The following is a 24654-nucleotide window of genomic DNA, read 5'->3' on the forward strand; positions in this document are numbered from 1 at the left end:
GCATATATGCAGTGAGGCAAATACATTTCTTGACCGTCTTTTAAGCAAGTCTTCACACGCCTTCTGGTTCTCCTAGTGGTCGGTAGTAATATTGCAATAAAGAAAAAAGAATAACTTTGATATTGAGTGTTCATTTGCGTGTGCAGATATTATTATTTGAACAGATTCTTAAAGAGCAGAACGTTGCAGCAGAGGTTGAAGCTTTCAGCCCGGCTGCATGCCCAAAACCTGGTGTGATTTTATGTATTCTTCCATCGACCCATGAGTAAATATGCACGGTGACATCATGATTTGGGTGTAGCCACTAGTGTAACATAAACATTTCAACTTATAAAGGGCCAAAGCGACTGGTTTTGTGCCAGGGTTGAGGTTCGCAGATATACTGTGTGATCAGAAGAGTATTTCTATGTTCACCAAAGTATCCATTTTGTCTAATTAGGGATGGACAATGGGGATAAAATATCATATCGTGCTTTTTTCATATATCTTATACGGTCTATCATATATATTTTTGACGTAGTAATGGTATGTTGAGGTATTAAGATTTTCAAATATGAATTTCAATCTACTATGAAATCTTGAATTAAATTTATTTCAAAATATATTCCAATATCACAGGTTTCACGGGTTCTTTGCGCTACTGCTCCCATACATAAATGTATAAAAAAAAAAATACATAAATGTACTTATATTTCAAAAATGTCTTTTTAAAGGTTCTGTAAAAGATCATTTAACTGTGCCAATGTACCTTTAAATACGATATATTGATCCTCTGACAGCCTCCAGATCAAACACAGAGAGAACTGCGAGCGATGAAAAGGAGTGTAGTTTGGTTCCAGTCGCTTCCAGACTGCACACATCATGCAGCCACATGATGAGAGCTTTGTTTTTAAAACATGAAAATCTGATTTGATGAGAGCAGCTCCGGGGGGTTCTCACAAGCCCTGGAATTTCAAGGGGAGTCAGGGAATTTTGAAAATCAGCATTTTGAAAAATTATTATTGATGCTAAATTCCCTTCTAGATGTTGTATAAAAAATTCAAATAATAACAATAAGTTTTGGGAGAAAATATGGCTTTGTGTATTACTTATATAAGACGTGGACAACTGTTAATGTACTGTATGTGTATATGTCATGAACTATTTATATGAACTAAAAAGTAAATCATTTCAAAGGATGTTGGAATTTCTTTGGGAATTTGGTCATGTCATGTCATGGAAACCCGTGGAACTGGCTCCCACAGCATGGCAGGCTTTCGGTGGGCTGGCTGGTTCTATATAGGTCAGTGGTTTACGTACGTGTGTGTTTTTCTGCCTGTCCGCTGGTACAGTGTGGGATCTTTTGACCTTCAAACCTCCTGTTCCTGCTGCTGCTGCTGCTGCTGCTGCTGTTGTGATGCTGCTGTGGTTGCCATGGCGATCACATGTTATTTTGATGCCTCGTCACAATTTTCGGTGTTGTTGTTGTCGTCTTTTTTTTTTCCCCCCCTCTCGCTCATCTTCCATTATTGATTGGCCGACTGTGTAGCTAGGGCTGGTGATGTCACGCGGGACCCGGCTCCCTATTGGTCGGTGCCGAGCCTCTTTGTTCTGGATCCCCAGATATTTGATCCGACTTAGTAATCTGTTTATCGGTCAAATGCGTTTGTCTTTCAGGGGCACGCCGTCTCTCCTCCTCAACCTCTCTTTTTCTCTCTCTTTCTATTTCTTTCTCCCTCCTTGCCTTTGTCTGGGTCTCTCTCTCTCTCTCTCTCGCTCTCTCTCCTTTGGTCCCTTTCTTTGTCTGTCTCTATCTTTTGTGCTGTGCAGGACTTGTTTTTTAAGATCTTTTCTATGTGGGACCCGATTAACCCATTGTTTTTGAGGTATTTGTCAGTATGAAATTTGTCAACGCTGTGTAGAGCGAGGCACTAACACTGCCATGTCTGGGGGGGTTCTCTTGCCTGCGTTCCCTCTATTTAGGCTCCTTTAATGGGTTGTGTTGGGTGGGTGTCCAAGCGGTGGTGCTCAGAGCGGGGAGCTTTATCAATAGACCTATTCATGACTGTGTGTGTGTGTGTGTGTGTGTGTGTGTGTGTGTGTGTGTGTGTGTGTGTGTGTGTGTGTGTGTGTGTGTGTGTGTGTGTGTGTGTGTGTGTGTGTGACGTCAGCGTCCAGTCCAGGAAAGGCCTGACTGATTATTCACTTCTCCGCAGTGAATTTGGTGAATGATGTATTTCACTGAATCAGACAGAGGACATAATATAATTTGACAGAACTGTTACTGTATGAGGCAAAAGTTACGTCATTTTAGTTTATGGTTGGTTCCACCTGGCTGTTATTTGTGCATAAGTTGAAATAAAAAAGATAAAAACTTTTGAATATGAAAAGTTTTTATTTTTGGAACGGTTCTCTCACTGGTGATTGTGGTTCCTAATCCTAACTATATATCAGCTATATAGCAGCTACAAAATAACAGGATTTTTTTTAATGTTAATAAAAAAAAAAGGAACTTATGTATGTATATGTGTTATGTAACTTATATGTTTCTCCACTTGTTCCAGTTTTGACTAACTAAACAATGCATGATAAATATACGACTATTTAAGAATTACATTAGTTTGACAGAAAGTGCAATTGTGATTGGTTGAGACGCCAATGGGCAGGACTACAGGAAAAACTGACTCTTTTAGTTAGAGGACATTTTGTTTTGAGCCTCTGGCCGTTTTCCAGTTCATCATCAACCTTGTTTCTTATTCAAAGGGCCGATCTACACTCAAGCGAGGGCCAAATTTGAGTTGATGAGGAGTGGTTTATGGATCCGTTATTCTTTGCCTTTGTGTCGATATATCAACCAAGATGATTCACTGTTAAATCCCAACTAAGAAAATGCAGCTCAGCGTGGCATTAAACGGTATAAACACATTGGATGGCTGCGATGGTTTAAGGACCTGACACCCAGCGGAAAATGAGAGAATCCGTTCATGACTGGGGTCGCATAATAGCAGAGACTCTGCAGGGCTGCAGGCTGATGGAGGTTAGAAGGGAACATTGCTTTGTGCTGACAGAGAAAAGATGTAAGTTTCTATCAATATTTGTGTGCGTGTGTGCGCGTGTTCTGAAAGCTATTCTGTCCTCACTTACTGCGAAGGTCTTGCTTACAAAGCACTCCACCGAAAAATTGATTTAAAGTCTGTTTCATATTTTTCATGGAAACACACACACACACACACACACACACACACACACACACACACACACACACACACACACACACATGTGTTGCTGGAACAATTTCAAAATTGAACATTTGAACATGGGCAGTTCCAGGAATGCAAGTGATGGCAGCTTTAATTTCAAAATGCAGATATTCCTACAGAATGTTCATTCACTGTTTGGTTCATAAAATGGGGGTTTAATGTGGACGTTTATTTGTTTGTGTTTGTTTTGTTTTGAAATCTGCAGCTGGAAGTCAAATGCTCCTTGTCGGCAGTAATCGCTAATCACCAAAATCAAGTGTTTTACGGTCAAAATATGAATTAAAATCAAAGTAAAATTACATTTAGACGCTTTCTGACCTACGTGGATATTTTCCCTTCTGCTGCGGAGCCCAGAAGTTGAAGTTTTGGGACCCGCTCTGCTCATTCCATGTTTGTAATCATTAAACGGCTGACATTTATCTTCCTAAATGTCAAGTGGCAGGGTTAGTATATTACTCAGGATTTCCATATCAACCTTTTGGGCGTGAGGAGCTGGTCTCTATGGTCCCCTGCAGCATCAGGTCACAGCAGGAGGGGAAAGGTGTGGCGACGTAATCAATTCAGACCATAACAAACGGACGATAGTAAATATCTAATGATCTGTACGTCGTTGGAAGCCATTTATTATATAAAGAACCGAGTGGAACTTCCTTAAATTACTCCAGGGGGACTGTGCACGTTATGCTGAGCTTGGAACCCATTTGAGGAAGCATTGGTTGAATTAATAAAGGGAAGTCTAAAGGCTAGATGTGACCAGAGGGTTGCCTGTTCAAATCCCGGGCCGAGGGGAAGAATTGATGGCGGGGGAAGTTTAATACTAAAAAAAAAAAAGATTCTTCCCCTCTCTTTACTGCATTTAATGTCCCTTTGAGTGAAGCATTTAAAGCCCTCATTCCACAGGACGCATGGAGGCTCTCTGCCAGTCACTCGCAAAGTGGATTTGCGCAACTTTCCCTGCTCCGCTTTGATCGACGCCTGGAGCAGAGGATTGTGGGGAGACGCCGCTCCCTCTGTTTGGATTGAAAAGGTCGGGACCTCTGCAGGGCCGATTAGCTGTAAGCGTAGCGTGGCTTGTCTTGACGGGCGCCATGTAGCGTTGTGTCAAGGGCCGCGGGGGGGGGGCCATCAGACCGCGAAGACCCTCCAAAGGTCATTCATCACGATGATCTGACTGACCTTTAGCTGCATCTATCTATCTGTCTTTCTTTCTATCTATCTGTCTGTCTTATCTTTTTTAAATTGTATTATTATTTTTTTCATTATTATGTCTTTAACCTGTGCTGCCAGCATGCTGGGCATACAACACAGAGTATTTGTGCCATTGCATCTCGGACAGAGTTAGTCTGCAAATGGAGTTCAACTTCTCAACCTGCAATGCAACTATTTTACCATGTTTGGATCTATAAACAGCTGATCACTACTCCAAGAGGAGGAGATTGTCATAGTTATGGCAGTAAATGAGGGAGTGAAGGAGAGGGATGCAACCAGGAGGGTGCTGGGGTGCGTTTAAAGAGTGTGTGTGTGTGTGTGTGTGTGTGTGTGTGTGTGTGTGTGTGTGTGTGTGTGTGTTTGTGTGTGTGTGTGTGTGTGTGTGTGTGTGTGTGTGCACAGCACACTCTATCTGTCTGTCTGTCTATATATCTGTCTGTCTGTCCACTCGCTTTTCACAAGTTCATCTTTCACCCCTTCGTCTGATTCATCATCTATCTGTCTATCTTTTCTTCACACAGTAGCAGCACAGACCCGCAGACATGATGAGTCCATAATTGGATTTATATTTTGGATTAATCTTCCTTTTCACTGGGTTATCCCTTGCTAATAATAAGTCTGAGTTGGGAACTTCCGCTGGGCCCTTGTCGTGATCCTGAGTCAGGCCATATCGAGGAGGAGTTTGATACTCCATCTAGGGCTGTTCCCTGAGAGTCGACGAGTGAATCATCATTTGGACCCGTCAGTCGACTGAGATTCTTCAAGTCCAGCTGTAGTTGTTTTTTTGTTTTTTTTTGTTTTGTTTTCTTTCAGTCAGTGTGCGTTACAATAACGGGATAAAACAGATAGAAGCTTACAAAATACACAGGATTAACATTTCAATAAAGAATTGTAAATAAGGGGAATCATAAATATATATTTCTATGTTTGAATCCAACATGGCTCTCCTTAACACAAGCAATAAATCGTTCTTAAGTACGACCAACACAACATAGGATACACTCAACATGTAAACTTCTCTTTCCCATCGGCCACGCCTACCTATTGTGAAGAAATGTGATGAATTGATGCATGAACTGATATGAATAACATATCTTTATTTAACTATTGAATTATTAAAAGAAAAACCTTTAATCACAGCAGAATATTGACTCATTGATTTAACTTCAAGCCTTGTTATTGTTTGAATCTAAAACATTAACATTCCATACGCGGAGGGCCACTCATATGCTCAGGGACAGCTTTATGCTTGTTAAATAAAAAAATAAAAAATGGTAAAAATAAACAACAGCAAACAGACGCATCATTCTGGAAGAGGCTCCGTCCAGACTCTACAGGTGTTCCAGGCCCTGCCAGCGGTGCACCGCAGACAGTGCACCGCAGCCCGGGCCGGAGCGCCAGGTGTCACCGGGGGTTAAAACAATCGCTATAGGCCGGGGGGGCACCACAGAGAAAGTGTCCCCATTACACACTTGTTTCATTCCATTAGGAGACGTAACATAAAATAAAAACACAGTGTTCTGGCACGCCATCGCTGGCACGCGCATCATCGATACCATCAGAGAGCCACCACCGCCCCCACCCCCCTCCCCCTCGGGATGCTGCGCTAGGCGGCCTCCTATATCGCCTATAGGAAGAGCCGGCCCCGGACAGCCCTATTGGTTCTATTGTGTAACATAAAATAAAAAGAGAACACGCAATGTCGGTTTGAATTCGATTAATCGTTCAGCCCTGGAGCAATGGATTCAGTGGAAATGGACTGAGCTAGAACCTGGGCTGTCGGAGGGGATGTGCAGAGAGAAGTGTAACTCTTAAATGGTTGGAATCTGACTGCAGTCAACGTGTGTGACATTCACAGCCATCCCTACTGGTTGCTTGTTGAGAACGGAATAAACCTTATCACAATACAATATAATATGGTTAAATTATATTATATATTTATTATAATCTAATAGAATTGAGTAGCATGAAACATAATAATAATAATAATAATAATAAGATAAAAGAATGGAATCAAATAGCTTTTTTTCCACTAAGCTGTTGGCAAACCTCTTACTTTTGAAGGGTAACCATCTCAACCTTCCCCCCGCAGTGTCAAAGTGATGATTTAAGGGATGTGGAGCGTCCATTCGGTGTTTTGCCTTTTGCTCAGCATAACGTTCCCTACTCTGCCGGTTGACAATGATATTTCTCATCGGCAACACCATGACCAATATCCAGCCTTCCTGATGTTCTGGGAAACTTAAAGAGAACACAGACTAAATGGAGAAGGTGCCAAATGCACCGTGGACTGACTGGTTCCCGTTTCGGTCCCCTCAGTTTGTTAAGAAAAAACAGCCCTGAATGGCATTTGGCGTGCCCTCCGCGATCGTTGCCTCCAAAGGTCGTTCCGTTGTCTGTACCCGGGTCCGTGTGCTGCTTCACTCTCTCTATTGTTTGGGATGCTATTTTACGGTAAGATGCTGCAGCGTGGGTGGACTCGGTTGGGCTCTGTCTCCAATTATCTTGTGTGCGCTGCATTTAGCTCCAGGAAATTGTTTGCGGAGGATGGGAATGGGATGGGAGGATGTCCTCCCAATCTGAAGTGGGGCGGTAGTACAGTACCTTCTCATGGGTTTTACTGGAACATTCCAAAATACTTGAGACAAGATGTTGTTGTTGAAACAGACAGGGAATTGCTGAAAGCTGCCAGATTGGGGGGGGGGGGGGTGTGTGTGTGTGTGTGTGTTCATCATAGGAGGGGGGATGAGATCATATCCCTGTAAACAGCTTCTCCATCTGAGGACACTGTTTCCATGTCGCATGATGCTGACTCACTCTGATGGGCGTGAGGAGCTCCTTAGTTTCGTTAGATTTTACATTTATTTGAGTTGGACAACCCTCTGAGATATTGGACTTGGTGTTTCTGACAATATCCGATATTGGGTTATACCTGGTTTAATGACATCTCTCTCTCTCTCTCTCTCTCTCTCTCTCTCTCTCTCTCTCTCTCTCTCTCTCCTTCCTTTATCTCGCTGTCTGTCTCTTCTAGATGTACCACTCTGACCACGGTGTCGACTTCCACGACCTCTCCTTCCAAATCCCAGGAAGCAGTTCAGCTCTGGGACGGCCCAATTAACCACCGCACCGGCCTTCAACCGCCGCCCCTTCACCCAAAACCCCTCCTCCCATCCGAATTCCCCTCTGAGCACAGTTGTTTACTCCGGCAGGACGATGGACAGCCCCCCCAAGCTGTCCGGAGAGACCCTGATCGTGCACCACATCCCCCTGGTGCACTGCCAGGTGTCGGGCGGCCGCAAGGGTGGCTGCGGGAGCTCGCTGAAGAGGAGCAGCCTCTTCAGCCCGCCGGAGAACCTGGGCCTGAGTCGCACCACTTCTCTCCCCGAGAGGGATATCCTCCAGAGGGAGGCCCTGCTCTACAGCAGCCTGATCCAGACCTCCAGCGGGCCCTGGAGGTCCCGCAGCGGAGGTAGAGAGGGGAGGGGAGGCGGGCGAGGAGGCAGCATGGCCAGCGATGACTCCTCCTTCACATCCAGCAACTCTGAGGACCAGCTGGTGATGGCGCACACTTTACCCAGGGCCAAACCTCGGAAGAGGAACCCCCTGCGCCGCAACCCGTTCCTGCTGAACACCGAGGATGGCGAAGATGAGGAAGAGGAGGAGGATGAGGAAGATGGCGACAACCTCAGCGGGTACCTGGAGGATTCCTCCTTCCATCTCCACGGCGACACGAACGCCGCCCTCGACGACGGGGTCACGCCGTTCCACCTGCACGATCTGGGCTTCGCCTCGGAGCACTTCCCCCTGCACGGCACTCTGGGGAAGCCCTGGGGCTTGGCGGGAGGAGGCAGTGGGGAATCCCTGCGGGGCTGTACGGCCTCGGATCTGACCAACCACCTGGACGACCTAGACCTGCTGGGGTTGGACAGCCAGCGTCGCCATGGCAGCCGCAGCTCCAACATGTCCGTGGACTGCGGTGAGCAAGACTGGGGGGATGATGACGATGAGGACGGCGATCATCCCATGAGGTGTGGGCGGAGCAGCAAGGCGGGCTCCTCCTCTTCCTCTTCCGGCTCCTCGGCCCAGCGTTGCTCCTGCTGTGGACTCTCCCAGAACTACCCACGGCATTTTCCACAAGCCTTCCCAGAACCCTTCTCAGAGTGCCAGCAGGGCTACGGCAGCGACTCCTCCTGCAACAGCTCCGACGGCGTGCTGGTCAACTTCAGCGCCATCTACAACAAGATGAACAACGGCGTCCCCGAGAAGCCCCCGGTCTCAGTGCCTACAAACCTGAACAGCTCCACCGACCACTCCTGCACCTCCTCCGCCTCTGAGCCGCCGGGAGGCCAGAGAGAGTCAACCACAGGGGCCTTCTACCTTGACCTCCACACCTCCCCCACAGAGCCTCCCCAGTCGCAGCAACCGACCGCCTTCTTCGGGAACGCCTTCCCTGCCCTCCGCGAGCCCCACCTCTCCACCTCCTCCACTTGTTCCTGCTCCGCCGAACACCAGGGGGTGCTGGACCTCGACGCCAACTGCAACTCTTACCGCCCTTCGCATTCCAGTTCGTCCGGCGACCTCACCTCCTGCCTGCAGAGCCAGGCGCGGCTGGTGGTGGCCACGCAGAACTACTACAAGCTGGTGACCTGCGACCTCTCGTCTCAGTCCTCGCCCAGTCCGGTGGGGTCCTCCGTCACCAGCTGCTCTGATGAGCACAGCAAGAACAGCCCCACCCCGACCCAGCCCAGCGAATACTACCTCTTCAGGCGACAACCTGGAGGAGAAGGTCTGGAGGAAGAGGAGGAGGAAGAGGAAGGAGACTCATCCCAGGTAAGGGAGGGATAGCGGGCTCGTCAAGTTATTTCTGGGAGGCCCACTTCAGTCTGCTCAGTCTGCCCCATTGCTTCCCATGGCACTTCCCATTATGGCACTGCATTGTTTCCAGAAATCTGATGCAGTATCCGTGGACCAAGATTTCTTATTATAACGGGGGGGGGGAAAATCCAGCGTCCAAAGTTAGATTTATAATGAGGAAGCTAAAACATTTTCTCTAAACCGAATCTTTGTATTTGTACCATATGTGTCATACAGTACACAAGGGCAGTTCAAAGTGCTTTACGCATAAAAACAAAGTAGTGTCATAAAAGCACAGAAATAGCAAAAAAAAAAACGGAGGGAAAAGCAAAATGAGCAGCCGAGTTGGGTTTTATTGGAGCCACTTGCCCACGCTCATGATAAACACACTGTACGTTCATTTGGTATACCTGGCAGTAACCCTACCCCTGGTGTGGCACAGTGCCCGAAATTCACTCCAAGCCAAGACACCCTCCATTCAAATAGTGAACTTTAACCCAGTTGATGCTGCCCTTTCGAAGCATTTCCAATCAGATTCAGAAAGAGAACTCGTACTTCCACCATTACAATCACAATTATAAATCATTTTAAATGAGATATTGATTGCAATTACTGCCTAAAATATCAATGTTCAAGGGAATGTTGGACAACTATGAACATGAAACAGTATTGTATATTTCACTATATATTTGGGTTTGGGCCCTACTTTGTTTTGGACCACCACACTTGATTATTCGTCACTTGTTGGCGGTTTTAAAACCACGTTGAAGTCGGCGTAATGGACACATTAAAAAAGTTTGTTACGTCACAACAGCTCTAAAAATAATCAGCTCTGTGGCTGGGAAGCGGCAGGTGTTGTGCGTTGTAATGCCACGATGCTTTCTGTTCAGAGGTGATGAGAGCAGCTCAGCCTCTGTCTGGGCTTCTCTGGGAGAAGCGCGTCTGGTGGCTATTTTTGGGCGTTATGTATAAACCACAAAGGCTTAATGACGGACAGCGCCAATGGCACAGCGTTGGAAGAAATTTGCTGCCAAAGTGATTAAGGCCCAAGAGTTTTGTCCATCGTCTGATTCACTTATTCATTATTATTTATTTCATTGTTTCATTTTGGAAACTTTTGCCTTGGAAACAAAATGTCTTTAAATAGATTGTGACCTAGATCTGATTGCATTTTAAATTGCAATTTTAGTGGGTTATATAGATAGATATTTAAAAGTGTAATAATTTATATTTTGTAGGTACGTATTTTGACATCTAGAATGTCCTATCCATATAGAATCACATGGTGACCTTTGGGATTTTGGGATCGGGGCCGTGTTATATCAGCCTCTTTTCGCCGTGTTGTGTCTGGTCTTTTGGCTCCGTCCATCCTGCTGGCCCCCGTCTATGGGCTGTTAAAAGTAGTAAGATGGAGGGCTCTGTTGCATAACACGCTGCAGAAAGTCGGTCTCAAAGCATCTGGAAAAAAGAAGCCGCACGTTGCCAAATAATGTCAGACAAAGAAAGGGCTCGAACTAGAATGGATGTAGAGCTGACTCGTAAAAGACAAAACACTTTTAGTTTACACAAAGGACTGAGTTTGGCAATTTTTGTTCATTTTATGCCACTACCATAGTATAGTGTATAGATGGAAATGTGCCACATTCACATTCTATTTCTGCACATTGGCTTCAAATGATTTTGAAAAGTCAATAAGCAAGATGATAGTAATTGTCTCAAATAATTGTGATCGGACGATTATATAAAAACTTGTGACAGCTCTAATTATGTTGTATTCTTTGGGTCATGAGAGACTAGTGCTTCCTCAAGTGGTAGCAATTTACACATTGTGACTAATGCTTGTGTTTGAGGTTTCTAAGTCTGCTATGAATAATGCCTGCACATTAATATCCATGATTCCTGATTGAACTCTTTTTTTTTTTTTTTTTCAATATAGCGAGATGATGAGGACGAGGAAGATGAGGATGAGGATGAGGAGCAAGAGAAGCAGCAGCAAGGAGGCAAGGTCCAGTCTGATCCCGCTGAGATCCAGGGCCAGGTGTACGTCAATGTCTCCCCTCCCCTTGTTGGCCGGGGAGGCTCCGGCGTTGGCGACCCCTCCTGCTCTTCCGCCGCCTCCTCGGGGGGCCGCCCCCGCTCCCGGAGCTACGACCGCAACCTGGACAAGTCCCCCGCCCCTCGGCTGGGCTCGCTAGAGCGCATGCTGAGCTGCCCCGTCCGGCTGAGCGAGGGCGCCGCCCAAGCTCCGCCCCCTCCCCAGCGGGTCACCTCCTTTGCGGAGATCGCCAGGAGCAAGAGGATGAATGGGGCCCTCGGAGGGTCGCCGTCGCTGAGAGCCGCGGCGGATCCCTTCTCCTCCGCCTACCCCACCCATCCCCACTCCTCGGTGGAGTTCTCCCCTGCCCCCAAGCAGCAGGCCCAGGGTGACGGCCACGGCTGCAGCCGCTCCCCTGCACCCTTCACCCGCTGCTACAGCCAGGGCAGCGTGGAGCAGCACGGGTTGGCAGCCAAGGGGGCACGGGCCAAGGCTGAAGGTAGGACATGAACACGTACTGCAGCTGTGACGGTCTTAAGTGTCGTGCATTAGGACATTATTACACAGATTAGTTTTTGGAATACTCCATTCTGATTGGTCAATCACAGCAGCAGCCAGTCTGGATATTGAATTCCGATCTGGTAATCATGGCTTTGGCCACAGGCAACTTCTTCTCCAGCAGGGTTATTGTCCCTTGTATCGCTCCGCCCACATGCTCTTACTTACGTTAGCTAGTGGCGCCATCTTGTGATACTACCTCTACCTACCATCCTAGTTATTAAATAATTCCAAATCAATATTGTGTGTCAATGTATTACTTTATTTAGTTCGTAGCCACTCACTTCAGAGTGAGTCAACTCTGGCCTGATCACCCTATCGGGGTTATTTTGCGATCATGATTACACGCCGTAGTGTCCTTCTTGAGCAACTTCAGGGTCAGAAAGTAAAAGTGCTGCCGAGCACTGAGCAATCTGCTCTAGTTAAACCCTTGCAAATCCAGATGGTTGACTCAAAATCCTGGGGAGGGCTTCAACTTTCTGAACCTGGAAGTTCCACCTCTGCGACAGTGTCGAGACATATGTTGGGACATCTGGATCTGGTGCAATCCATTTCAACCAATGCACTGCACGCTTGTGTATCTATTTCTGTTTTTTTAGTTCTCATGTGCAGTGTGTTGTATTCCCCAGTGTACTTGGCTCTGACTTGTGTGTGTGTGTGTCTGTGTGCGTGCGTGTGCGTATGTGTGTGTGCGTGCGTGTGATGGAGCTGTGCAGCAGAATAGCGATTGAGAAAAAGCAGCGAAGTGGGGCAAACGTGCTCTGAATATCAATCAGCTGTGAGAGAATAATCATACTGCAGCGAACCCCGCCCCCTTGTATTGTGTGTGTGTGTGTGTGTGTGTGTGTGTGTGTGTGTGTGTGTGTGTGTGTGTGTGTGTGTGTGTGTGTGTGTGTGTGTGTGTGTGTGTGTGTGTGTGTGTGTGTGTGTGTGTGTGTGTGCGCGCGCGCGCGCAAACCCGCAACTATGTCCATTGCACTGGTGCCGGCATTTCTGCGCATACACTGCTGTCAGTAGTGCATGTGAGTGTGTCAAGGTTTATTCAAACTGATGAGATTAGATTGATTCCTGTGGGAAAATCACTAAACCGTTACACGAGGGTTAGGGTCAGTCAATATAATACCAACACAGTAAATGAATAGATGAACGAAATACGATACATCAACCCAAAATAGGACAAATTATACCAAAGTTTTGTCGCTGCGGATTTGCATAAAACAGTATTTTGATATCGTGCGCATCAAATAATATTTGGTGCACACAATCTCAAAATACTGTTTTATGCATGACGTATGAATTAATATTAGAGATGAAAAAATAGAATGTGAGAATGATATATATATATTGCAACAATTTGCGTTCCAGATCTATTGCCAAAGTAGTATATGCTATCATAGTATATATTTTACATAGAAATTAACTTGGATGTGTGAACTTGTACAATCCTGTTTATTTGGCTGCCCTATACAATACACTTTGGGGATAAAAATACAAGCACCATCAGTAAAATTATTCTCAAATAGAGCAACTCCATTAGACTTAAAGTGACGTCCACCCTCGGTAATGTCCGGTAATGTCAGCAGCACCACTTGGTGAAGCTTAGACTTAAATGCCTGTGCGTGTGTTCCTTAAATAAACAGCCTCAGGTCAGACACTAAACCGCAGACACACACACACACACACACACACACACACACACACACACACACACACACACACACACACACACACACACACGTACACACAAAGCACTTGGAATTCCCGTGGAAAGAAGCTCAGCCGAGTATGAGCTGTTTTGGAATGGAATGTCCATGGATTATAATTACCTACAACTAAAATTATAACACACTGTTTTGGCGCCCCCATCACAGACGCCCCGTAGCTGGCGTGCCATGGGCACAGTCGGTTCCGTCAGAGAGGGAGCGATCGAGGTGCAGAACCGGCCCTGCGGGGCTATTTTAAGGGGCTACTCTTTCAACATTCGGGGCTGAAGCCCCGGACGGCCACCCCTAACGACGCCACTGTCGTCAACGTTCTATCACCGTAACACCTGAAAGTGGAGGGGAAAAAAAATCCCGGTATCCCCCTTATTCCAGCTCCCACTGAGAATAGGGGGAATTGCCATGGTAACCATTGATAAACAAAGATTCTCACCGCTAAACCCGATGCTAGAGGGTAGTAGAACAAGTCATTTTCAGAAATCCTGTTCAAAACAGTTCTCCTGCATGGAAGTGATAAGATAAGACTTTATTGTCCCCGGGCTGGGGGAAAAGATGATAACTGAAAAATAAGAGGGTTTTTTCTCTCAATCTTTGAAAAACCCTACTAGACTTTGTGGTATTATGCAATTGCTCAAATTGGAAAGACACCTCAACAAGGGGCTTTGTCAACAGCAAATACCCTGATGTGGCTCAGACAGCAGACCGGAGCTCCCAGATAGAAGGGATTAATATAATGATAGAGACGCATCCAGGTGGGGATTTGATGTGATATATAAGGGGTATATGAAGTTTGTTGTTATAACGAGGCAACAAGCTGGAACATTTATTATTCATCGCCCTGCACTTCCATCATCTGAGCGTATCCACCGCGGGCCCGGCTGCCTTACTGGAGGACGCTCCCTGGCTAATGATGCCAGCGTGCAGCGCTGCAGAGCCATTAGCCGGCCGATCGATTCCTGCAGGAAATGGGAGACGAAGGGAGGGGAGAAGGAGAGAAGAGAGGTTATGATGAAGCCGGGGTAGAAAGGGATACGGTGGTGGAGGGAGAGGAAGAGGAGGGAGTGGAGAAGAGGACGACGGACTAAGAGGAAAGGTGCGGCAGATGGAAGACGAGGAAGAAGATAACGGGGAAGAAAGGAAGGAGGGGAGTGAGGTTCAACTCATCAACATTAAAGGGGCCCTGTTATGCTCCTTTTCACCAAGGTGATGTAGGTCTCTGAGGTCCCCAAAACTTTTTTTTTTTTTTTTTTTTTTTTAGTTTTTCTGCTGAAATTCCACTCAGATGACACATTCCAGCCATTCTAACACGCGTCCACTCCACCCCGTCTGAAAACGGGCTGTTTCAGTGGGAGGATCCTGCCTCGTTCTGTCAGCCAATGGGGTTTGAGCACAAGTTCTGGGTTCTGTGAGCCAATGGGGTTTTGAGCATGGCTTCCAGGTTCCGTTGTATTTACTCCGCAACTTTCACTGATTTCACCTGATCCGTCCACCTAAAATCTGTTTTTGAACAAATTAGAGGCGAAAAATGAGCAATCCAGTTGCTGAATCTTCACTGATATGATGTTGCTATAAAATAAATATAATAAATACTGTACAAAATAGAAAATATATTGACATCCCAAGAAACATACAGGGAAGACTTAAAATGAAATTAAAATAGAACAAAAATATAAGGCATAATTATTAACATAATTATCTCAACTGTTATCTAAAGTAAATTATGAAAAATTAAGTCCCTGAACCTCTATGCCAATACATTTTATTTAACATTTCATTTGATTTTATCCAGGGTGCCCTGGGCCTCGCCTGGTGCCTCCCTCCGCGGCAGCTCGCCGCTGCCCCGTGTGGTGGGATCCCGGTAAAGCGCCCGGCTCAGGTGGCGGTGGAGGGCCGGCCCACGGGGCACAAACAGCTTGCGCAACGTCACACACTCCCATGTCAGTCACGCAGAGCAGCATAGGGTTCATGGCACGCACACTCACAGGAGCTCCCACACCGCGGGAAAACACGCTGAAATTGTGTAGAAAAAAGGCTTCTCCACGCTGGGGCCCCTGCCGCAGGACTGGACACCTGGACACTACACGGCTGCTCGTGTGTGTGTGTGTGTGTGTGTGTGTGTGTGTGTGTGTGTTCTGTATATATTTGTTAGTGTGTGTGTGTGGCGGCAGCATGACTCTCTGTACCATTATCTTTGTGAACCATGACTGGGCAGTTTTTTATGGTGGTCTTCCGGCTGTATTCTAACTTTCCACATATTTGTGTCATTTAGTCTTGTTTTACAGTATAGTAGATACTGGTCTGCGAGGAATTAGTATTAGTATACTTATTAGAATTAGCAGAAACGAAAAGAAGAAATAATGTTTTTTTTGCTTGATAAACGTGCTAACCTGCTTTCTTTTCTTTCACTGTTTTTGTACTTATCCTTCCTGGCCTTGTCTCGCTCTCTGTCTCTGTCTCTGTCTCTCTCTCTCTCTCCCTATCCCACCTTCCTGTCGTCCCCCAGGTGGTCTCTCCACCTCTTCAGACGGCAGTCCCGTGGTGGTCCGCTACACTAAAGACCAGCGTCCCACCTCGCTCCCCATCCAGCCTTTCACCTTCCACCACCAGCTGAGCTCCAAACCCCCCCAGCCCAAGCCGCTGCTCCCCCTGCTGACGGGCTACATGTCTGGGATGCAGGCCCGGCCTGGCGCAGGCTCTGGCTCTGGTTCCGGCTCCGGAGGTGCGGGAGGCGAAGAGGAGGAGAAGGAGGGGGAGGATGACGCGGCCGAGAACGTGCACCGGCTCCAGGGCATGCAGGGGCCCGCCGGGCCCCTTCCCGGCTCAATCCGGCCCTCGCCCCTGGGAAGCTATTCCCCGGTCCGCCAGCAGGGGGCGAGCAGCTCCGGGACCTGCTCCACGTGCACCCCGAGCCCCCAGCCTCCCCGAAGCCTCTCCTGCCCGCTGAGCTCCCTCCACACCCCGGCCTCGGGGGCCAAAGTGCCGGGCGCGTCGGCCCCTCCCCCCACGACGCCCCCGCCCCTGGCGGTGAAGAGAGGTGTGGTTCCCCCCATGCTGTCAGCGGTGCAGGGCCACTGTTACCACCGGGGGGCGCTCCACAGCCTGCCGGCGCTGAACAGTGATGCTCTGAGTCCGCTGGGCTTCCTGGACTACGCCCAGCAGCCTGATGGGAACAAGGGGCCCGGACCCCGGCCTTTCAACGGTAAGTCAGCGAGTGTGTGATTGGTAGTTTTAGTCATGCGATGTTGATGTAATCAGCGTCAACGATGTATCCTCGGGTCAATATAGCAACGTCGAAATCGCCCACGTTTTGTATTTCACCCTCCTCCGTGATCGTCATTTTCCTTCTGAAATGTTGCTGCATGGCTTGGTTTACATTCGATTTAAAATCACTTAAAACAATCAATTTTTACCAATGTTTTGGTGACTGAAAATTCACAGGAAATTGCGTTTAATGAGTTTATATGCAAAAATATTTTTACTTTAAAACACAAATTTGACAGCTCCACCAGAAATGGCAAATTGATGCGGTTGAATATTGGTTCAAAATATTGTCTGTCAGTGGTAATAGGGGCAGTTGGGAGTGATCTTTGGGATTGTTCAACCGCAGAACATTTCAAAAAGGGGGCAACATGTTTAAAGCAGCTTCGGGCGAATCCTCACACTTACACCTCTTTCCTTTTCTCTTTTCTCTTTCCCTTCATCCTGTCATTCCCATCGTTTTGGGTTTTTATCTGTTGGTTTCCCTCCTTGACTTACCTCCTCTCTCTGCCGTTCCTCTGTTTATCTATCTGCTACCACCTAATTCCTCCCCTTTGATGTATCCCTCCGAACATCCTACCACCAACCCATCCATCCATATCATCCACCCATTCATCCATCTATCCATCCATCCCTCAACGATCCGTCATTTCATCTGTCGATCCATTCATAATGCTGACAAACTTACTAACACCACCCATATGTCCATATACCCACCAACCATGCATCCAATAAAATAATCTACCCATCCAACCATCTATCCATCCATCCATTCATATATGATCTTTAAAACTATATATCCATCTATCTATAAATCCATCCAACCATCCATCCATCCATATATCATCTATAAAACTATCCATCCATCTATCCATTCTTCCAAATATAATCTATAAATCCATCCATCTGTCCATCCATCTATCCATCCATATATCACCTATAAATCCATCTATCCATCCGTTTATCTATCCATCCATCCATCCATATATCATCTATAAAACTATCTATCCATCTATCCATCCATCCAAATATCATCTATAAATCCATCCATCTATCCACCTATAATCCTAACGCCAACAAACCTACCAACACCATCCATATGTCCATATACCCACCATCCATCCATCCGTCTATCCATATACATCCTTTGATCTATCTCTCAACCCCACCTCTCCAACCCCAACCCCCAACCCCAACCAAATTAAACTCCTTAATCATAACCGCCCCCCCCCCACCCCCCGCCCCCCCACAGCGCACCACCTGTCCCCCCAGGCCCTGAAATGGAGGGAGTACCGCCGTAGAAACCCCCTGGGGGTGGAGAGAAACTGTGGGGCCCCCTCCTCGGGGTCCGGGAGCCTGGACCCCAGAAGGAGCGGGGGCCTGCGATGCACCAGGCGCAACGTCTTTGACTTCCCAGTGGCCTCCGCTGGCCACGCCCCCGGGAGGCCCAACGGTGCTCATTGCTAATATTGATGATGAGGAGTGGTGGCGTTAGCAGGAGACGCTGATGGGTTTCAGTCCAAAATGAGATTAAAAAAATATATAATAATATAAAATAATAATAATGTTAATTTTTTTAAATTAAATAAATAAATACAACAAAACAAGATAAAAAATACAAATTTTTAGGCTGTTATTTCAGTTAAACGGGAATTCCTCAAGACCTGTTTTAAAGAAACTATTCAAGTAGTTATAGTCATAATAAAGACCTTTTTAAGCTCTAAAAACCTTCATGAGTGCCTGCTTTGGGAATTTGGTAACTCCAACCATCAGAAGACATCCCTTCCTTGCTGCATTTTCCAAGAGCACCTGAGGTTTTTTTCTAAACACCCTAAACAGTCCTGCTACCAGCTTTTCATGACAACATTTTGGAGTGAAGCCCTGCTGGTTCCTGTTAACCCACATCCACTAGGGGTCTTAATAGTGCAGAGAGACTGATGCAGAGCGGATGAAGTAGTATTTGCTGGGAGACTGTGACTGACATATATTCAACCTTTAATGAATGGTGTGTAATCCACCTTAGAAAAATGTAGTTGCGCGTAGGACCCGGTGTTACCATGATCACCATTGGTAATTGTGTGTATGTGTGTGTGTGCGCGCGTATGTGTGTGTATGTGTGCATCCCAGCAGGAAGCCAGTCGTCCCGGCTGCAGCAGAGCTACAGTGACCTCCTCCCAGACTACTTCTCTCTGACGGAGAAGCCTCCGGAGGAGTTCTGCCTCTCCCCCGACGCCTCCTCTTCCTCCTTCTCCTCCCCCTCCTCGCACTCCCACATCTCCGTCGACCTGGCTCAGAAGAGAGGTGTGTACGGCGCGGTGACTCGGCGCGAGGTTTCCTGTTGATAGTCTTTGACCATGTCTGACCTAAACGTTCTTCCTCTCCGCCCTCAGCTCTGGTGAAAGCCGTGAACACGGCGGTCGATCTGATCGTGGCTCATTTTGGCACCAGCAGAGATCCCGACGTCAAGGTGGGTCAATTGTTATCTTTTGTTTTATTTGTGTTTTTCATGAAAAATCTATTAACTCCCTAACTCATGTTCTCTAACTCATGCTGGAGCGGCAATTTGGGGAGAGTAAGAATACCAGTTAGGTTTAGGTCTCAATCTTTCTTCTACTTTTTTGTCTCCCAACCCTATTTTAATAACATCAATAATAAACATAATAATTGATATCTCAATAATAATACTATTTTATTATACACCATATCATTTTATTTAATTATATAATATATTATATAATTGTATTATATATCAATAATAAAATAAATGAAGAATTATAAATTAATGATTATATTTAACATACATAAAACATAACATAAATATACAATGAAATAATAAATGATAATAATAATAATAATCATAATCATAATAATAACATCAAGTTACATTTTCTGTTTCGCTATAAGTCGTTCTCTAACTCCACCTTGGAACCTTCCACCAGGCCAAGCTGGGGAACAGCTGGGTGAGTCCCAACGTGGGCCACCTGATCCTGAAGTACCTGTGCCCCGCCCTGCACGAGATCCTGCAGGACGGCCTGAGGGCCTACGTGCTGGACCTGATCATCGGCCAGCGCCGCTGCCGGCCCTGGAGCCTAGCGGAGGCCTCCACGCAGCTGGGTGAGGGCGGAGGGCGGAGGAGATGTGGGCGTTTTGAATCCCCTCCCTAAAACGGTCGCTCGGGGGGGGGTCAGAGTTGGTGCGTCTCTCCTGGCAAAATACTGTCTACGGTCGCTGTGTGTCTTCGTTTAGGGAGGGAAACTCCGGTAGTTTTTAACCTTAACCTTGGATTTTTCATCAGTGGGATTCAAGTCAAGTGGTTGTCATCAGAATATCTTAAATTGATCCAGTATTGACAAAGCAGCTTCAACCAACTGCCCTGAAATACATGGTAGTAGTATTAGTACAATGGACGTACGTAGAATATGTTGGCGACTCCCAATGATATGAATAAAAAAAAAAAAAAGGTTTTCTTTTCCTTTAAATGTAACCACACCTCGTAGCTCAAGGTCTAAATATCTGTGGTGATCACCTCCCTTTGCATTATAACCAGTAAAATAGCAGAGACTTTTATCCTGTAGGTCTTTGTGTCAGCAGTGGTTCAACAGGCTTTGCCCTCAATAAGAGCAGCTGAAATCAGCCTAGTCCCTTAGTGATAGGAGTTATCGATTTCTGCTATCAGTAAACAAAGGGAAAGCTGGACAGGAGGAGCAGTGATCCGTGGTTCACCACGCCGGACAAAGCTGCGGCGCTCGCGGTTAACATGCTTTTAACGTAAGTGTTGTGGTTTTTTTCCCTCCAGGCCCGTCCACGCGCGTCCTGCACACTCTGTTCTCCAAGGTGAGCCAGTACTCGGAGCTCACCAGCCACAGCATGAGACTCAACTCCTTCATCTTCGGACTTCTCAAGTGAGTTTCTTCCCCCGGGCTCTCTGACCGACATGTCGGCCCACTCCGGCTCCTTCTCCGGTTAGACACGAGAGCATGAAAAAGACCATTTGAGAACTGCGGTTGAACTCCGTCGTGTGGTTAAATGGTGTTTTCTCATCGCAGCTTGTCGCCGCATTTGAGTCTTGGGGAAGCTTTCGTGTCCGGTTTTCAAATAGCTCAAACGGCTCTGTTAGGATAAAGATCCTTTAGCTTCTGGCTTCCTATTTATTCGGCGATTACACGGAATCGTATCCCGGTTTCACGGTTTGCGTTTTTGCATTTTCCTTTTCAGCCTGAGATCCTTGGAGTTCTGGTTCAATCACCTCTACACACATGAAGGTAAGACCTTGACCTCTGACGGTTTGCCATCCTGCCATTCGATTCATAACTCAGAACAGACTATTACACTAATTACACCAATTACACTTTATTACATAGGTTAAAAAGTTTAAGTCATAAACAACTTCAACAAATCTGCATATCTCCATTTTGATATTCCATGTTTGCATGGATTGAGGTCAACAGTATGAGATATGACACCAGATCAAATGATGCCTGAACCATCAAGATACACCTCACTTTATGAATTTGTTGAGTTTGCATTGACTGAATTTTATTATTGGCCGTGTGTTCTTTCTCTTGCAAATGAGCTCCGGATCTCAACGAGACTACCTGAATAAATAAATATTTATTGTAATTTTTCCGCTCAGATATCATATCGGCGCACTACAGCGCGTGGGGTTTCCTGCCCCTGTCGCAGGGGGTGTGTCAGCCTCTGTTTGAGGAGCTGCTGCTGCTGCTGCAGCCGCTGTCGCTGCTCCCCTTCGACCTGGACCTGCTGTTCGAGCCACACCTCCTCCAGAAGGGCCAGGAGCACCTCCGCCGCAAGGAGCAGCTCTGCTCCGCCGGGCAGGGCGCTGACCAGACGGCCCGCTCCACCTTCCAGCTCATGAGGGGCTGGAGCACCGCCGTCAGCCAGTCGCTGAGGGAGGGCATGGACTCCAGCAGAGCAGACTGGAAGAAGGAGAGGCCGACGCTGAGGAGGGAGGGAACGTGGCCGAGGATGGAGGGGGCGGGAAGCAGGCGGGAGCCGAGGCAGAGAGACGAGGGAGCCGGCAAGGAAGGGGCGGACGGAGGGCTGGCTGATCTGTGGAGGGAGAGAGGGATGAGCGGCCAGAGGATGAAAGGCGTCGGGCGAGAGAGCCAAGGAGAGGGCGACGGGAGCAGGGAGAGGGAGAGGGATCCGGCGGACCGGCAGGCGGGCTGGTGGTACCAGCTCATGCAGTCCTCCCAGGTCTACATCGACCAGTCCGCCGAGGGCTCCAAGTTCGTCAAGAGCGAAAAGAGGAGGAAGTCGTCAGAGAGGCGACCGGGCCAGCTGCCGCCCACCAGGGAGGGCGTAGTGGAAGGGGCGGAGTCGAGCCAGGAAGCACGGGTGGAGCAGGCGAGGAAGAGGAGCAGCAGCACCTCCGGCAAGGAGTCGTCGGCGTCCAGGGGAAGGCCCTCGTGGATGGGCAGTCCGCCGGAATCTGTCCTCAGCCAGGAGAAGGAGACCAGAGCTCCGGAGAACCCGGGGGTCCAGGCCCAGGCAGCGGCCCAGGAGGAGAGCCCCTCGCAGGGGCAGAGTCTGCGCTGGGGGAGGCTCTTTGGGTCCAGCTTGGGATCCCCGTCCAGGACAGAGGGCGCTGATCGAAGGGCGAGAAGCCAAAAGAGCAGGTGAGTCTGTCTCTTACAGCTCTCTGATCCTTAATGGATATGTATCATTTATTTTTACATATACTAATCCCAAATGATCTTCCCAGTTGTATTGATATTTCCATTTACTGTATATATATTTTTTTGTTTTTCTCCACCAGGCCCCCATCAGGATGGCTCGGCCTGGACAGGTCCGTCCTGGACCTCGTGGCCCAGACCATAGGAGCAGGAACAGGAAAGAAGGCGGAGTCTCCGCTGCGAGCCGTGCAGAGCCAAACCCCGCCTCCAACCACGGTCACCAAGGAGCAGTCGTCATGGTAAGTGCATCTGCTTCCGAAAATAACCATTTTTTTCTGGGAAGAGGAGCAACTGCTGACATCAGAAACTAAAGTTGTACTAATGTCGGACAACGAACATATCAGATTGTTTCTGCAGTGGTATTCCTTGTTTCGTCATATATATTTATCTATCTTTCTAAATATCTATATAAATTTAGCTTTTTTCTGTATTTATCTAGCTATCTGTCTGTCTGTCTATGTTTATCTTTTTAATTATAATTTATACCCATACCGCCTTTTGTACATGCAATACATTTTATGATATTTGACTATTTCTGGTTTGTATTTTTCGTCAAATTTTTATTTTATTTCTCTACATATCTGTCTATCTGTCTGTCTATCTTTTTAATTGTAATTTATACCCGTACCAATAACTTATCCTGTGAATAGAATCGCCTTTGTACATGCAATACATTTTATGATATTTGACTATTTCTGGTTTGTATTTTTCGTCAAATTCTTATTTTATTTTATTTTACTCTCCTTTTCATTCTATTCTATTTTGTATCATTATATTTTTTTGGACTATTAAATATATTGTTTTAATGCTAATCATCTGTAGAAACGCACCACTAATCACAATGAAAACATTCCCCGTACATGTCAATTCACTGGGTGGAATAAAGTCAATTTGATAGCTTCTGTTTCTCTATCTATCTTATCTATCTCTCTTTCTATATTTCTAAATATCCATCTATCTTAATCCATATATCGCTACTGTAATAAACAGAATTTCCCGCCAGGAATGAATATGTTTTTTGTGTTTTTCTGATGGTGACATGGAATGGTAATTCTAATGACCACATGCAGAAATAACGAAAATTCTCTCTCTCCCTCTCTCTCCCGCTCTCTCTCTCTCGCAGCGAGGTGCGGGCGCTGTGCCACCACATCGCCACCGAGCCTGGCCAGCTGAGCTTCCACAAGGGCGACGTGCTGCGGGTGCTGAGCAAGGCCGACCCCGACTGGCTGCTCTGCTCGCTGGGCTCCCTCCGGGGCCTGGTCCCCATCATCTACGTCACCCTGGACGGCGGCGAGGACCCCCGGGACCCCCCGGAGACCGCGCAGCGCTGAAGAGGGGAGAGGAGACCCCGGCGTGTAAATGATGGACGGCGATGAAAACAGTTTTTTTTTTTGGGGGGGTTTTTTTGTTTTGTTTTGTTTTTTTTCTTCTTTCTTTTGGGTGGGACCCGACTGGGGCTTCGGGGCTCGTCCGGGCGCAGTAGCGTAACACTGGAGACGACGCCGCGACGAAGACGTGGAGGAGATGTACAGACACGCGGCTAGGGAAGCATGACCACACCAACACCAAATCTCACCTGCTCTGAGTGTGCATGCACCTTTTCCTAAACCCCAAACGCCGTCACCCGCCCTCCCAAACACACACACACACACACACACACACGCACACACACACACGCACACACACACACGTAGCTTCCAAAGGTTCATCCAGAATCACGAGCAGCCCATAGCTTCTGGAACAGACGTGGAGTTCCAGTCTCCTGAGTTCGACATGCAAACACGTGCATTTAATCTATTGAAGTATACTGTACATGCTTACGCGACTTACACACGTGGTGAGTTCCGGGCGTTTATTTACTAATTCTGTGAGTTATTGCTTAGGAACGGTGCTTGTAGACTAAGAAGAATGTCCAGTGAAAAGCCCAACATAGCTTTGAAAATATGTGGAGGACTTTATTTTATTTTTCAGGAATGCATTGAGGGAGTCACCCGTGAGTCTTTAACCCTTAAACTTAAAGTTAAGGAGGGAAGAAAACTATATATAAATATCTATATATATCTATATAAATATAGATATATATA

At 46.9% G+C, this 24654-nt stretch overlaps 1 protein-coding gene across 3 annotated transcripts in view; it reads left to right on the forward strand.

Moving 5' to 3' along the window:
• Positions 1-24654, forward strand: part of rusc2 (RUN and SH3 domain containing 2) — a 35503-nt gene that overhangs the window by 9559 nt on the left and 1290 nt on the right. The window contains exons 2-13 of one of the 3 annotated variants that reach the window (XM_080003321.1): positions 7480-9278; positions 11239-11836; positions 16120-16815; positions 18127-18327; positions 19005-19175; positions 19265-19341; positions 19814-19988; positions 20671-20776; positions 21090-21136; positions 21508-22513; positions 22654-22809; positions 23694-24654. The exon at positions 23694-24654 is cut by the window's right edge and continues 1290 nt beyond it. In XM_080003321.1, coding sequence (XP_079859447.1) covers positions 7662-9278; positions 11239-11836; positions 16120-16815; positions 18127-18327; positions 19005-19175; positions 19265-19341; positions 19814-19988; positions 20671-20776; positions 21090-21136; positions 21508-22513; positions 22654-22809; positions 23694-23901 — 5058 coding nt within the window. In that variant the 5' untranslated portion in view covers positions 7480-7661 and the 3' untranslated portion in view covers positions 23902-24654. Of the gene's footprint in view, positions 1-7479; positions 9279-11238; positions 11837-16119; positions 16816-18126; positions 18328-19001; positions 19176-19264; positions 19342-19813; positions 19989-20670; positions 20777-21089; positions 21137-21507; positions 22514-22653; positions 22810-23693 lie in introns of all 3 variants that reach the window. The other 2 variants (XM_080003322.1, XM_080003323.1) reach the window with 2 other exon arrangements.

This window comes from Zeus faber (assembly GCF_960531495.2).
Source record: "Zeus faber genome assembly, chromosome: 7".
NCBI lineage: Eukaryota > Metazoa > Chordata > Actinopteri > Zeiformes > Zeidae > Zeus > Zeus faber.